Raw genomic sequence first — 15,557 nt, forward strand, 5'->3', positions numbered from 1 at the left:
TTATAGACTGACACATATAAATTAGGTACAAGTAAAGATATCCGTAATAGCAGAATAAAATATGATTGCATGAATTTTAGCACAATGAAGAATTCTGCGAGGGTAATTAAGCATACTAAACTATTCATTTTCAGAAATTCGATTCATTTTTTGAATGAAATAGTCGCTATCAGTTAATACCAATATTTTTTAATAGCTTTCCAATATTTCAAGTCGACCAGTGAGGGTGATAAAAGGGACAATTAGCGCTCAACATGCTATCTCATCTCAATGGCAGTAGTAGACATCAAAGCACGCTATATGTTTCTCAGGGAGCCAGACCTTTCCAGCTGAACTGCTATTACTCAAACACACTAACGAGTCTATGAGTATGCGAACACATTACTTATTTGTGCTTCTAATAAAGTATACAGTGTAATGACAGGAACTAGCAAACATTGTGAATTTGGTAGGATTGGAACATTTTATATTAATGATGGCAATGTCTGTTTATTATTAGAAAATTATTCAAGAGGTATTTTATATTCCATTCGCTTTAAGCACTATTCCAGTCATCCATTTCAGTCTTAAAAATAACTATTCACACACCCCTATAGCATCAATGAACCAAATGCATGTTTTGACAGTTCATGCCAGCACTGATGAAATTACCAGCATTATCCAATCTCCATTTCATAAATAAATTACTGCTCTCAGCCTTGGTACAGTGACACATTACGCAACACAGTAACTCAGTAGCTGTCACGTTCTGCTAATTAGCACGAGGTCATGGTTTGAATTTATCACTGTAGCCACATCCTGATGGCGGTGCAATCCAAAATCAGTTATGTATTGATCTCGAGCAATAAGGGTGCATTATAGGGGAAGGTTTTACAACATGCATGCAATGTTCAAATTCGCTTCAGTGCTTCTTTAACCCTTTTGGTACCACATGAAATGAAGGAACTAAATTTCCCAGGTATTTCCAGTAACATGGCTTCATGACGACTATGCTCATCACTAGCTGTCTTGGAATAAATTCTAATGACTCGACAAGGGTATTACTCATCAAGGTACTCGTCAAAGGTAAATAAAGGGTAAAAACGAGCTTGGCTTGTGTGATCTTAATCACGCTCAATCAAGTTCGGAACTGCACAAATGTAGTCTTCTCTGCCATTCAGAGAGATCAAAACACATGGTTTAGCGATGTCCGTGATGTTCAGTGGTAACAGGGAATATGCTAATGAAAAAAAACATTCAGAAACATATGGTGGCAGTCCTTCTACATTGTTATCAGTGACGATTTTTGTGCAGAGAAGGACAGCCTGGCCATTTGAAGTAGAAGACGAGTCAGTGACTTCAAATATTCTCTTAATGGCATAAAAGCCACCTGTGTTGCATTCAAATACAGAACTATTTTTTCTTCCAGCTCTGTAATTGGCACTATGAAAGATTGTCCCTATGTAAGAAAATCTCAAGTGCTCTTGCACAGATGGTACATGACCAAAATAAACTTGTAAGCAGGAAACCTCTTGATCACTAAGGGAAACAACATCCTTTGGTGTGCCAAACATCCATGCAGCTCCAATGCGTCGTGCATGCTGTGTGTTTGGGTTGCCAAGTATGGTCGTGCAAAAATTTAGCACATCAGATGGCAAAGGAAGTTTTGACAGCAGAACATGCAGCTCCTGTGACATTATAACTCTTTCAAGTATCTGTTCTGGCACAGCTTTTGCTGCATTCACAAGCCTAACTAGTTCTCCATTGCCACTTTCAAATGTGAAGGCAGAATGTGCCCACAGAGGCCCAAATTTCCTAGCAGCTTCTGCCAGGTGAAGCAGTTGGTGAGTGTTGAAACTCATGCACCGCTGGCCATAGAGGCTTGCCGCTTGTGACACGAAGGCTGTGAGAAGCTTTTCTGAAAACAGAGAAACATACATATAAATCACCGTAGTGCATGGCTCCAACCTTTAACATCACGCTACAGCAGATGGAATCTTATGAAGCCTATACTTGCAACAACAGCTACTACTAAGCAATCGACAGGACTCAATTAATTTAAATACCACTTATGATGACGGATACCTATAGCAACTCTTCCCATACTACTGCATATAGACAGTTTTTTCATGGGCGCCGCCATTGCGTAGGCAGTGGCGCCATCTATGGGCAGTTGGCTTGCTGGCTTGGGCGAACGCCCGTGCTGTATGCTGTGGTATTCAGAATTAAATCTTTCTTTCCTCCTTTACAATCACCATATATATAGAGCAAACGTCACTTCTGTCGCGCGAAAGGCTGTGGCGGGACGGGAGGGAGGGAGGGAGGGGAGGCGACGTTTAGCTGCGACACCAAATGCGTATTTATATAAAAACGTTGCAAGGTGAGAAGGTGGTAAAGACTTCGGACACTGCTTGACGAGTGTCCCATTCTGAACAGTCACCAATGCCACGCGCGTTTGGTGCGACCGTGGGCAAAACACCGACGGCATCAACAATAGTTCTGCGCATTGCTGGTGCTGCTGCATGTCCAAGTTTATGCAGCTGATGAAAGTACTATCCTTACTCCGTATAGCTCTCTACCAATTTGCTATCGCAATTGATGCTTCGCCTTTCGGGTGAAACTGCAACATTTTTTTTTTGTTTCATGGCTCTTCATGCGGTCCTTACTTGTTCTTGAGCTTCTTTGTTACCCTCCAAGTTTCTGCCTCATATGTTAGCACTGGTAGAATACAATGATTATACACTTTTCTTTTCAACAACAGTGGTAAGCTCCCAGTCAGGATTTGGTAATGCCTACTGTATGCGCGTATGCCGTATGGTAGTGCCTGCCAATGTAGTATATAGTACAACATTTTAGAGACTGTTATAGCCTTTCTAATGGCATCAATTGCATACACAGCTCATGTGATAACTTCAAACACTAACAGTATAGCCAGGCTATATTTCCCAGCTTCATCTAAAGATATATGATAATAAAATGCGAGATGATGCCTTGTGTCAACTGGTGCCCTTACCTGCATAATCAATTTGGTCAGATGACAGCTCTTCCAACAACAAGACAAAAATTGCTTCAGCCAAGAGTGAGAAGTGACGAAGGTATTTCGGTGGAAGGGCATGACGACAGCAGGGCAAGCAGTAGAACAGTAGCCAATTCCGCCACTCATGAGCCTTCCAGTAGCACCTTTCTCGCAGTGTGCGGGGCAGCCGGGTAAAATGATGGGGTGGTCTGATGCTGAGCAGCCGTCTGTTAATCAGTTCGAGTGTCCTTGGGCGCCCTGCAGTGGCAACAAATCATTAGAGTGCTCCTGGTCAACTGTTTAAATGGCTCATGTATAAGCTAAGGACTAATGCACAATATTCAGTACAGCAGTAATTGTTAAAAGCTAGGCAAGTGGGGTACATGCCGAATGAGCTAGGGTAACACTGGGCTAACAGGAACGACAGAGCTAAATGACAAGGGGCATAAGTAGGAGGTAGGGCAGGTGCAGGACATCAATTAATTTCCCTGCTGAGAAATTTAAAAGCGTAGCAAAGCAGAAAATGTGCATAAAAAGCTGGACGAAAAAAAACAATACAGAACATGTCACTCATTGCCACTCGTCATGTACATGCAGGTGACTTGGATGCCAGGCAAACTTTGACAAGGATAATCATTGCCTATTTAGAATTTATAAAAAGCAAATTAGGTTAGTGAGCCAGAGGATGCATGTCATGCATGCACGACAATATTGACATCTACATTGGTCTTGCCACGTGCTTGAATGTTGTTATGCTAGATTCCCCCCTTTGCTGGAAAAGTAAACTCCAGAACCTGTCCTTTGTGATGCTGTTGGACGAGATCCATCCTCCAATACGTTTTAATTGTTTTCATTTTTAGTTACCTTTGTAGTATTCATCATAAAAGGCAGTTGAACAGATTTCATTATAAATTGTTATTCAAATGTCACCAGTGACATACATAAATATTTTAAAGGTAGATTAATTCAATGAGCTGCAGCTACGATGAATTTCTCTCTGAGGAACTTAGGTAATCAGTTCTTAAACTAATGCTTCGCAATCAGTCTAAGAAGCGAGCGTTACATACTTAATTACATTTCATTTTTTATATCCCACGCCCATCTCAAGCTTATTCTTTACTCAATTCGCAGTCTCCTTTAACATTCATCTTAACAGCGTAAAGCTAATACAAAGAATGCAGTACACTGTGTAATCTTTGCCATAATGGCTTGACATAACTGGCCAGCTATGGAAGCATGCATAACAAGCCTAATGCAACTACAAGCTTGAATGTGATCGACGCAATGCGTTTTTTACACATCATTACAAAATTTGTATATAGTTCGTTTTTTTCGTATACATCAGAGAGCCGCAAGAGGCCTATGCCCAATCACTCTGCCTAGTTAGAGATGGCTTTGGAGGTCAACACAAGGCAGTAGTCCAACATCGCATTCTGCATCTCGACGTTGTCGAGTTTGAGCAGGCCGGCAGGTTTTCATAATGTTGTATCGACACATGTAAGTACGCATTGGCATATCATTGACAATTGACACATGAATTGGCAGCCAAGTCAGAATGAAACACTTTGTAAGAAAGGCAGGAAATCTAACGTGTATTTTAAATGCAGCTTAAAGATGAACACAAAACCATGACAAGCAATCACACAGCAACCATGGACAATGCTAGCAGTCTTTACGTATAATATCTACTGCACAATCAGATGAATTTGTATCGCGTGTAACTGAACTTTGCCAGCAATACCTCAGAAGTCGGAATGCATGGTATTTCTAAAATCTTTGTGCGTGCTGTTACTTTGTTTCAAGTTATGTGGTATGCTTACCAATGTAGTATGCCTCGTTGTTGTTTGAGGAGTCGAACCAATAATCTGTGAACTGCCTCACCACACCCAGTAAAACGCAGTGCATATATTCCACTGTGTAGCCCCACACAAGGTCGAAGTGGGGGAGCTCTGTCAGTGGGGATAACCCTTTCAACCCATTGACAGGGGTTTTGAGACTAGCTGCAAGGCTCATATCTCTTCGAATTCCTGCTGATGTTCTCTCCACATCTGGCTTTGAGTGGGTGTATAGAAGCCGTCCTGCAATAAAAAAAATACAAGGTTATCAGGATTGTTAGACTGTTCATTTGAAAGCTCATGATGTTTGCATTGTTTCGGAATTTATGTTTGTAGATGTTTTCGATACACTTACCTTCTTGGCTTTCTCCACAAGCCAGGCACCATGGGCAGCCAAAAAAGCCATTAAATTGCACCTGGTTTCCCACAGCTGCTCTGGCTGGAGCATCAACACAAAGGCACATTGTGTAAACTTTGGTGTGAATAACAGATGAACAATGTTTCCAGATGAGTTCACCAATTTGGCCCATGGCTTCAACAAACTTTTCGAGGAATAGCAGCATGTCTGGGTGTTTTCGTCCGAACCACAAGCCTCCAAGCACAACATTTTTGTGTCTGTGCGATGTGGGCAGTTCATTCACAATCATCTGAATTGGCCATATCGAGGAATTTGATGATTTGTACAGTGGGCTACCGTCAGTGTTCAGAGTGATAGTCAGGTCGCTCCACCTCAAGACTCCCTTTTCAAACAAAGAACGGTGTGCCGTGCCACTTGTGAGGTCACGTATCATTCGAGATCCATCTTCTGCCTGCTGCTTCAACTTCAAGAGGTTGTTGTACAAGACACTTGAGAGTCTTGCTATTAGGCTGGAAAATTGGGTTCGGAGGTCAAGAATAGAAAAGAATGTACCACCGCTTTTCATATCCGACAACTTCGTGGAATTCAGGCAGCCATTGCAAGACAGGTGTGCCTTGTCTGAAGAAATGTGGAGAAGCTTGCCACACTGGCTGCAACAGTAGTGATACTTCACGACTGAAGCACATTTTGCAGACCAAAGCTTTCTCAGCAAATACTTTGACTGTGGCAAGCCGCATCTCTGAAAGCCAAACAAGGCATCGACGAGCTTTAATAAGTCATCCACAGCAGACCAGGGTAGCCCATGGGCTGCTATGAACGACATTATTAACACAATGGCCACTGCAATTGTAGTTGTTGAACCAGGAAGAGTGTTGGTGCCGAAATCAGCGATGCACTTAGCCAGCAATTGTGAATCGTCGAACGGAGGTATGACAGTGCTATCACAGGGCAGATCACCACGACGGTCATCTTCGCTACTAGAGCGGGTGGACTCATCTTCTCCATCTCTATAGGGTGGAGCCCTGCTGCTTTCGTCTACGCTGTCGTTGTCCGAGTCAAGTGCGTCGTCGTCGCTGCTTTCTACTAAACTCCGGGCTTCGCCGTCGCTAATCCTTTCATGTGCGAGGCTGTCCAAGCAGCCGTCACTGTTGCTTTCCAGGTGACTGTCTCCGTTGGGAAACGTAGAGGGTACATTGTCATCACTGTAGTCCGCTGCACAATCAGCAGAGGAGCCGTCCTTGGGCCGTTGTTCATCTGGAGATGACTCGGGTGTGCCAGAGTCATCTGAGGCATCATTTGCGGCTGTACATGGCATGGCTGCGTCTTTAGTGGAACGAGGAGACTGCGAAATGCTGGCGTTAAATTGCTGGCTGTACCACCGCGTTGAGCGAGGGATAATGAATGGACTATCCGGGCCCAAGTATAACTTTCGCCGCTTCTTTTCGGTTCCCTGACTCATTATCACGGGAGAAACGCAAAAATTATGTCAACAAATTGAAAGCACGATACGATTTCAGAGAAGGCGGTGCTCGATAACTGGATCAACTGTAGTGCACTGACTGAGTTAGCATACATGCGGTTAGTACCGCAAATGTTTAGCTTTTTTCTATTAACACTACAGTATCTTTCACAAGCAATAAAAATACGTAAATAAAAGATAAATGGATACGTTAAATTAAAATAGTAAATTATCTGAATACTCACCAATATGTATTGATAAAACTGAAAAGTAATGTAATTATGCGTTGACGGCTCGGCAATGACTTCTGGCTTTTTCAATCCGCTTTGTAGCCGAAGCCATCCTGAGCCGCTGAGCAGTTGATCGTAGCGATTGTGGAGACAGGTGAGGCAGAGTGTTGCGGCGTGCTTCTTTTTAAAAAAAGTCTATTTTATAAAACCGCGGCCATCAAATGCCTTCTACTCCGAAGGTAGCGTATGTTGTGTACAAGGACGGGTACCGTGCAATAGTTGATATTCATCTAGTGAAGGATTTTCAACCACTTACTTTAGAAGATTCTGCAAAGAACAAAGAAATTTATTGGAAGTGCGATGTCGACGGAGACATCGAAGAAGGCTACTACCGCGGTGATGTAGTACTCCTTGGAGGTGAGTGTGCTTTTGTATTGCATGTTTTTTTTGTTTTTTTGCCGCTAGCGTATGATTATGGGTGCAGCACAGAGCTGCACTAAGTGCGGGGCTTACGCGGCAGATTTGCTATGCGGGTAACTACTAGCAGATTATCAATTATACTGCGTGCAAAAGAAAATACAATTAAAAAGGATTACTTGCTAAATGTGTCCATCTGCAGTTAGCAGCGACACTGCATATTCTACTCCCGACGCGTTTGTAAACGCCAGCGTAGTATGGTGATTACTTGCTGTTACATGCGGTTGATAGCGTGGAAGGGAGGAGAAATTCGAATTTTTAAGCGGGTGCATCTGCACTTTGCAAAGATTGTGCGTAGTTACACTCTGACAGGTGTATTTAAAACGCCAGCGTGGTATGGTGCTTAGGTATTTTTAATGTGGTCGCCAGCATTTCGCCGATTAGAAGCGCGTGTAACCTGCTAGTGAGCTTTGTGACACTTTCGTGTGGAAGAATACAGTTCATTATATTCTGCACACCTTGACTTTCATTCCTCTCTGGTGCCCGTTCTTTTTTCCCCACATTTCTGTAGCCAGCGTCAGTGATCTGATTCACAGGATGACTAAGAAGCGGCTCGCCGTGCCTGACAATATATTCTGCAGCGCAAGCTCGGAAGACTGCAATACTCGAAGGGTAATTATACATCAATCATTATTCGCAATTTCACAGATAGCGGAGGAATCACATTGTCTGTTTGTGAACCAGCAAAGCGATGATCAGCCTCTGAAGAATGGGCAACTGCTGCATTTTCAAGCAGAAAGTGTGGCCAACTTGTCTGCCAATGCCTTTATAAAGTAGAAGTGTGGGAAACAAAAGAGTTCTCAAAGATAGAGTGACACCGAAAGAAAGCCGCACGTGGCTACTACACATAGTGGTGCCTAACTTGAAGCATCAGGAAAGCTACGTGTTAAAAATACCTGTCGCCTCACTCAATGTATGAAGCGCCCATAAAGTATCTTTCCTATGATCGCTGGCATTCATATCCCATGCAGTAGCTGTATCCCCTCCTCATTGTATTCTGTTCCTTTGCATTCCTTAAAGATGACTATTTCAATATTTCTTTGTTATTGTTTGCTGCTGGCCGACTTCTTGTTTGGGTCTTCTGTTGTTTGCTGCTCAATTGAACACAAAAAAGGCACATCACCAGGAATCTGATATACCACCTCAGTTGTTCTTCCTGTTCAGTCAGAAAGTACAAAGCACAATTCTTGTAGTACTTTACTTGCTTATGCAAGCACGAACTTTGCCTTGTTGTTTCCTGCTTAACTTCATGCTCGTAATATGCTGTGGCAAAAACGTGCAGAGTTTGATAGCCCTTGACCAACACTGGACTGACCTGCACATTCCGACACACTCTCATCAATGCTTTAATTTATGCTAGCGAAACAACAGGCTGCTGCGCTTGCAGTATTGACAATTTGGCGTATTTAAGTGTTTAATGCAAGCGCTAGTTCTGACGTGGCAAATCTTAATTCGCCACTAAGATTTGCAAATCTTATGCAAAATCTTAATGCTTCCCTGCATGTGCACAACATACATATTAGAACTGCAGCGTGAGGAACACTACTTTTCTCCAGCGCTTTACATTCCGGCAATGTTGCAATCGTCTGAACATTTGCCATTATAGATGTGCAGCCATGCCACTTATTGGCCGTAAAGAAGTGAATTGCATAAATGCACATTAGCCTGCCTCCTACAATGCATAGCCATGGAGTCACAAGTCTCAGAAAAAAATTTAATATTACAAAATCTGCTGGCACACATTTCACGCATAGTGTTAAATTGCTACACTTCTAAAGAGATGGGTAATATGCACTTGTTTGCATTTGAGGAGCTGATGCAAGCAAGCAATCAACTTCAGTATAGTTGAGCTCATTATATGCATGTGGACGTTTTAATAGCATAAGTCTGTGGTTTTTATCGTGACTCCAAGGATTGTGTAACCACCTCAATCTCATGTATTGTCATGAGAAAAGCTGTAGTGGCACTAGAACTTGTTTTGGCTGTGTAATTGACTGTCCTAGTGGTAGTTTTGATGCATATTTATTGTGCTTTTGGTGTTTTTGTTGTAAAAAGCTCATAGCTGAACTGAAATGGTGTTTACACTGTACAGCTGTTAAATTCCATTAGGCTTTTGTAAACATGACCAAGCAAATACAATGGTCTCCCATCTCAGTAATCAGGATTACAATAACAGTGCAGATAGCTTCTCATAAAAGCTTCTAACTTCTAAGTGGAAGGAAGTACTGCTGAAAGTTCTGGTGGGACTAGTCCCATAAATAAGCTCCTTTAGGTTCTGGCCCTTGGCTGCTTGGTATTGAGTGTCCTAGTGCATTTTCCAAGCTCGTCCATTTAAAAATCGTTTCGCCTAGGTGTCCAGATATTGTCATAGCAGGATCATGAGGGCAAGAGTCTGCAGGAACCTTATTCTCATATCACTGATTCAGCTGATTTAGAATAAGTGCATATTATAGCTTGCTTCACACAACATGCCTGCCTGCTGTCATAGTGACTCAATGCCTGCCACATCACTCATGGTGTTGGCTTCATGAGACAATACATAAAACATGTTCACATAAATGCATACGGCTATATCAGGCTAATCAAAGAGCAGCATGCATGTAATGTGTGCAGCAGTTTAGTCATTTTAAAACGCAGAATAATACCTGTGTCACACGGGCAGATTTGGAAGCCCTTCCAGTCGACGGCCTTCGAAATGCCACAACTCTATCGACTCAAAGGAGTTATCGCGCTGCTACACGGCACTTCTGAAAGGCCGTTGAGTGGTTCAGACGTTTCTCGCAAAATTGTGTGGCGCTGCGGATCTTTATTTTCGTTTTCGTGTTACCAAAAGTTAAACACCATTAAAACCATTTAAAAGCACTATAATTTCTTTGATATTTGTTTATACGGGGAAATGGTGGCGATATGACGGCAGCCGGCAGCACATGGAGTAGAGGGAGAGTGTACGAACACAAGCACGTCCCTGTTGTCGAGAGTATGTGCAGTTCGCACATATCAAGTGGCAAAAATACTTTATTCAATAATTAATAACACTCATATATAGTATTTTTAGAGCATTTTGGTTTGATTTGTTCTTTCTAACTGTGAGTACGAGCACACTGTGAACGGGAGGGCATGTTCGCGCTGTTTCCGCTTCCACAGCTGTGGCGGTTAACAAGGCACTATGTGAGGTGTGAATAAATGCATATGTATGGCTGCATAGGTACTCATTACTGAAAGAAGTCGCAGTACCCACAACTTTGTTATTGAAGTAGGTATTACTTGAAAGTATGGATCATCTAATAATTTATGCTTATTTGAAACACTTGAGCGATGCAGAGTGACACTAATAATGAGTTAATGTGTATATTTTCAAGACCCCGAAGAAGAAGAAGCGAAAACGTGCAGCAGCAACAGGGGAATCAAAAAAGAGGAGCAGTAGTCGGGAGAGCTCCGATGAAGAGCTTGTGGAGAGAAGGCTACTTAGGAAGGAGCAACAACTGAATTCTGAGCTTCGCAGAAAGGTCAGGAAGCTCCAAGAGAAACTAGAAGTGTTGGAGCAGCGAAATGGGAAGCTGCAAGATCTGCTGTGCAACAAACTTGGCAAGTTATATGTATTTCTCAACTCATTGTGATTTTGTAAATATTCGATGAGTGGTATAGTTACACATATCTTGCATGTTTTTACTTCGGCAGCTTTATGCATGTTGATGCCTTCTAATTTCTTAAATCTAGCAGTTTATATTGATACACTGCAGTCTGTAGAGGTCCATGTTTTCTATAGACCTCTCCTGGGGTATGTCACACCGCGCCAGCACCGGCGCACATGCAGTGACCCTGGTTGGCAAAACACAGCCTGCGGCGGCTTTCTGCACGGTGTAGTCGTGCAGTGCTTGGTGTATTGGTGCAGTGCTTGGTGTATTGGTGCAGTGCTTGGCGATATTGGCTCATCTTTGCGTAGGGAAAAGGACCACATTATGTGTGTGTGGTATACAACGTGATTAGATACTGAATGCGTGTTGCATGTAATAAGGCCAGTCATAGTTGTGAGGCGCCGATATAACATCAGGACCCGTAATTCTTGAACAGGTGAGAATTGATGAAATGCGCTGATTAGTGAGCACACGTATCTCGGTGCCATGTGCGATGTGTGCAGAAAAAAAAACAAAAAAAGGAAGAAAATCTGCGCATAAGTATTGATTGAAAGGTATTACTAAAATCGGCTCCTAGCATGTTTTGACACCTACGAAGCTGCTTGTATTTCACCATGGGAACACCCAAATGGCAAATCACTGAAATTATTGTTTTAGCGTTTTTTGCCAACCAGCTCAGACGTTTTTTGCCAACCAGCGCACGTTTCAAAGGTGCGGACGATGGAAACAGGGAGAGGTCCATTGTACTGTGTCTTGATAACCTGCCATGATAGCTCAGTTGCTATGGCGTTATGCTGACGCTGCTGAACACAAGGTCGCAGGTTGGATCTCAGCCGTGATGGCTGCATTCCAGCATGGGTGAAGTGGGCGCAGTACACAATTGTTTTATTATGTACCATGATTGGAGGGGTGCACTTTAAGAGAACTGGAGGTGGTTGAATTTAATCAGGTTGTGGTATAAGGTAAACCCCCAAAATTACATTTTTTGTTTTGATACATGGTACAGCAGAAATGTGGCTATGTGGTGGCCAATGTACTTTCAAAATTTGATGTCTATGTTTTGCACATCTGCTGTTCTCTAGAAACATGGTTCAGCCAGCCAGCCCATCGAAGGAGTGCAGCTGTAGAACCTTTTCTACAGGAAAATGAAGGCACTAGCGGCATTCATGACGAGGTAAAAACATATCGCTTTTTGTTGCTGAGCTAGTTCATACTCATTATGGTGCTACATGACATGAACAAAGTGACGACCAGGACAGGAAACAGCATCACTTGCAGCTAAGCTTATTCACAGCAGAGAGGCATATGAGTTAGCGGAGGCATATATTACATTAAAAAGGCACGGGACATTTGTACCAGTGATACGTCTGTGGCTCTGTGCAGCAATGAACATCAATTATTTATTTGTTTGGATAGGCATGCATTTTTCAATCTCATATTAGTGGTGTGATCGCAGTGCACAGATACATTTGCACACGCTGGCATTTGCTCTGCAAAAGGGACCCTCTCTGCTTTGAATAAACTTGGTTACAAGAGATGCTTTATTTCTATCCCAGTTTAATGCCTCTTTGTTTTGCGTCCTATTAAAACCATAAAGCCCAAACCACATGAGAGCGATTTTGTGCGCGAACAGATCGCTCGTTCTTGTCGCTCGATCGCTTGGTTCTGGAAATCTAGAATTCGTTGCTCGTCGCCCAGAAGTACTATGAGCGACTAGCGAATAGCGCGAAGCCAGAACTGGATATACATTAGTCAAATACTACCGATTGTCGCATGGAACGAGCAAACGACTTGATTTTGATACGTGCAAGGATAATAACGTAGTGCAACATCTTTAGAAATATTTAGCTGCTCTTTACGCTAAAACACATGAACTTAAATTAATAAAGCACGCGTCACGCCAGTTTCAGCAAGTATTTGCTGCCCTCATACCGGCAACACCGGGGAGTCGTCGCTCATATGCGGTACGACTTGTAGGCGACGAGCGAATGTGACAGCCATCTCCATCGCGTCACTTGTTGCTCTCACGCACAAGATTGCGTGCATGCGGTTTATACTTTAGGTAGAAAACATTTTGCATGGCTCAAATAGACAAAATTCCATAACCGTGTATTCTCTTATGTGAATGATGCCTTTACCCTAAATGTGGCCCCAATTTTTAATGTACACTTTACTAATAGGTAAAACGGAACTAAATATTTTGTGAAGTGCTTAGTAGCTAAAATCTTAGACTGTGGTTGGGTGGCCTGTAGCAATATGTAAATGAGAAACAAAAAAAAGCCAATCAGGCTGAAGACAAGGCCTGAAGAATTGTTGCTTTATTCTAGCAGGCATGCATCTTGAACTGGCACAAGAGCACACGAGATATGGTGGATGATGATGGTAATGGACAGTATTTCAGTTTAGAAAAAGCAATGTGCCTAATGCCATATGTGACAAGCTCATTCATCATTGCTCACAGGTGATCTTAGAGCTGGTGCAGCTGGTGTGGGGTTCACCATAAGGAGGGGGGGGTGTTCTAGGTGAAGGTGTCATATTGCAGCCCACTGGATGTTATGTGATGGAAAGACTACTGCAGAGCTACCAAAATATGAGTAGGTTATTTCTGCTGGAGCACCTGCATTTGTTTTAGGCAGTGCATTTGCAAAGGAAGTTTGCTACACAAAGTTGTGCAGGAAGCAGAGAGCATTAATTGGCATGTGAGCAATGTGCATGTGTTCACAGCAGCCCACAATGGCAAGTACACTCAGTGAAGAGGGCTGTCATTGCTTTAAAAAATGCGATTGTACAAGCTGTTTCAGTGTTTTTAGGCCTGTAAGCTTCCTGGTACAGCCGACTTCCGTCATCTGGACCCTGGCAGGACAAACAAAATTGACCAAATGATCTGGCTGGTTGAATTCAACAAGAAGCAGTAAAACTAAAACAATACTGGTGAATAATCTGGCAGTATTTGCCCCAATTCTTACACGCTCCCGAATCGAACGTGCAAGCACTTTATATTGGTTCAGAGTAGAACAATGACATTAGTATGGCGCGGCTAATAGACCGAAAAATTGACGCAATTTTTTCCTTTATTATTTAGTCATAAATATGTTGTGGTCACCACATGTAGAACACTCTTGCTGTGTAGCAGAATCTCCCCTTTGTTTTCTTGCAATTCATGATTGTGAAGCTGCAAGTCGACAGTATTGCATATTTCCGTTTTTGTATTACTTTCTTCTGATATTTTTTACATCAGCAACTGGTCTAAGGGAGAGCACTCCAGTTTTTTGTGCTATCTGTATGCATTTTTCATACTATTTTAGGTTTTATAAAGCATTTTCTTCTGGTTTATTATGACTTCATAATTATGGTTGTGCTTAACTAAGGTGCTGCTTATTATGTTTGTGTCAGACTGAAAGTCACTGCCAAGATGCCCAATTGGCCCACGAGCGATTGGCAGACCAGAGTGTACCACCAGGAGAGCCACAAGCAAACCTGCTTCCAAAGCCCCACGAGCCAGTGCAGATACAGGTGCCAGTGCAGATACCGGTGCCAGTGCAGATACCGGTGCCAACGCAGATACCGGTGCCACAACAGCCATTGCCGCCACAACCAAACCTGCTTGCAAAGCCCCACGAGGCACTGCCAGTGCAGATACCGGTGCCACAACAGCCAATGCCGCCACAACCAAACTTTCTCCCACAGCAACCAGACATGGTTTGTGATGCTGTGCACGCAAGACGCCAACCAGGTATGTACAGCAGAACATTTGCACAATCAATAATTTGGTATTTGTAAGCTGCTCATTCTATGACAGTTGTGATTTTGCTTGCCGCTTTACCACCATAGTGTCTCTGTAACTAGTAGAATACCGAGTGCCTTTTTTTTACAATTCTTGCATTTGTGATGTAACCTGTGAAGTTAGGAGCTCAGATACGACCTCAAGGATTAGCAAAAGTTGTCTCGAAAAATGAGCAAATGGTGTTGCCGATAGCTGATAACAGGTAGTCTGTCTTCATAACTGTTTAGTCGCCATCTCTATGATCGCATCAATAGCAACCATTGTTTTGTTTGCAGCAGTTGCAGCGAGCAGTAGTTTTGTTTGGCTCAGTCCAACGCACGCATAATATGAACGCAGTGTAACCGGCCAAGGATGAAGAGTTATTCTACCATGGGGCCTGCACGTTGGCATCCACTCTGCCGGCTACATTGCAATGGATGTGCAATCTGTTTCTAACCAGCTCACTGGCAAAAAAATAAAAAATAATTGGGATGTGCACGCTGTAGTGAAGCACGTCTCAGATGAAGGTGTGGCACTTTTGTACTGTGGCTCACCATGAAGGAAGTCACGAGGTGCATGCTGCTGCGAACACTAATTAATTGCGAGATCATGGTAATTGCAGCTTCTGCACTTCATTTCTGGATTCATTCAGTAATTAAAATGTGTTAGTGTAGTAAGCATTTGTTTAATGTTTCCTTGATAATCAGGCAATTAAATATTCTGAAGGCTTTGCATTGTTCAATTAAATGTTCTGAAGGCCAGCATTATTGAATGTGACACATGGTTCTATGTAGCATACCTTGAA

At 42.7% G+C, this 15,557-nt stretch overlaps 2 protein-coding genes across 3 annotated transcripts in view; one reads left to right on the top strand and one right to left on the bottom strand.

Annotated features, from left to right (window-relative positions):
- Positions 1-703: 703 nt before the first annotated feature.
- Positions 704-6,503, bottom strand: LOC125943737 (uncharacterized). Its single transcript, XM_049663226.1, has 4 exons — positions 5,186-6,503; positions 4,816-5,073; positions 2,993-3,253; positions 704-1,897 (listed from the first exon to the last, which is right to left on the bottom strand). The coding sequence occupies exons 1-4, from the start codon at positions 6,501-6,503 to the stop codon at positions 1,104-1,106; spliced, it is 2,631 nt and encodes an 876-aa protein (XP_049519183.1). The 3' UTR covers positions 704-1,103.
- Positions 6,504-6,745: 242 nt separating this feature from the next.
- LOC125942468 (uncharacterized) overlaps positions 6,746-15,557 on the top strand; it is a 75,521-nt gene continuing 66,709 nt past the window's right edge. Inside the window, exons 1-4 of one of the 2 annotated variants that reach the window (XM_049660659.1) lie at positions 6,746-7,294; positions 7,866-7,966; positions 10,714-10,939; positions 12,072-12,163. In XM_049660659.1, the coding sequence (XP_049516616.1) occupies positions 7,099-7,294; positions 7,866-7,966; positions 10,714-10,939; positions 12,072-12,163 (615 nt within the window). In that variant the 5' untranslated portion in view covers positions 6,746-7,098. The remainder of the gene's footprint in view (positions 7,295-7,865; positions 7,967-10,713; positions 10,940-12,071; positions 12,164-15,557) is intronic. The other variant, XM_049660658.1, reaches the window with a different exon arrangement.

The sequence above is a fragment of the Dermacentor silvarum genome, chromosome 1 (genome assembly GCF_013339745.2).
Source record: "Dermacentor silvarum isolate Dsil-2018 chromosome 1, BIME_Dsil_1.4, whole genome shotgun sequence".
NCBI lineage: Eukaryota > Metazoa > Arthropoda > Arachnida > Ixodida > Ixodidae > Dermacentor > Dermacentor silvarum.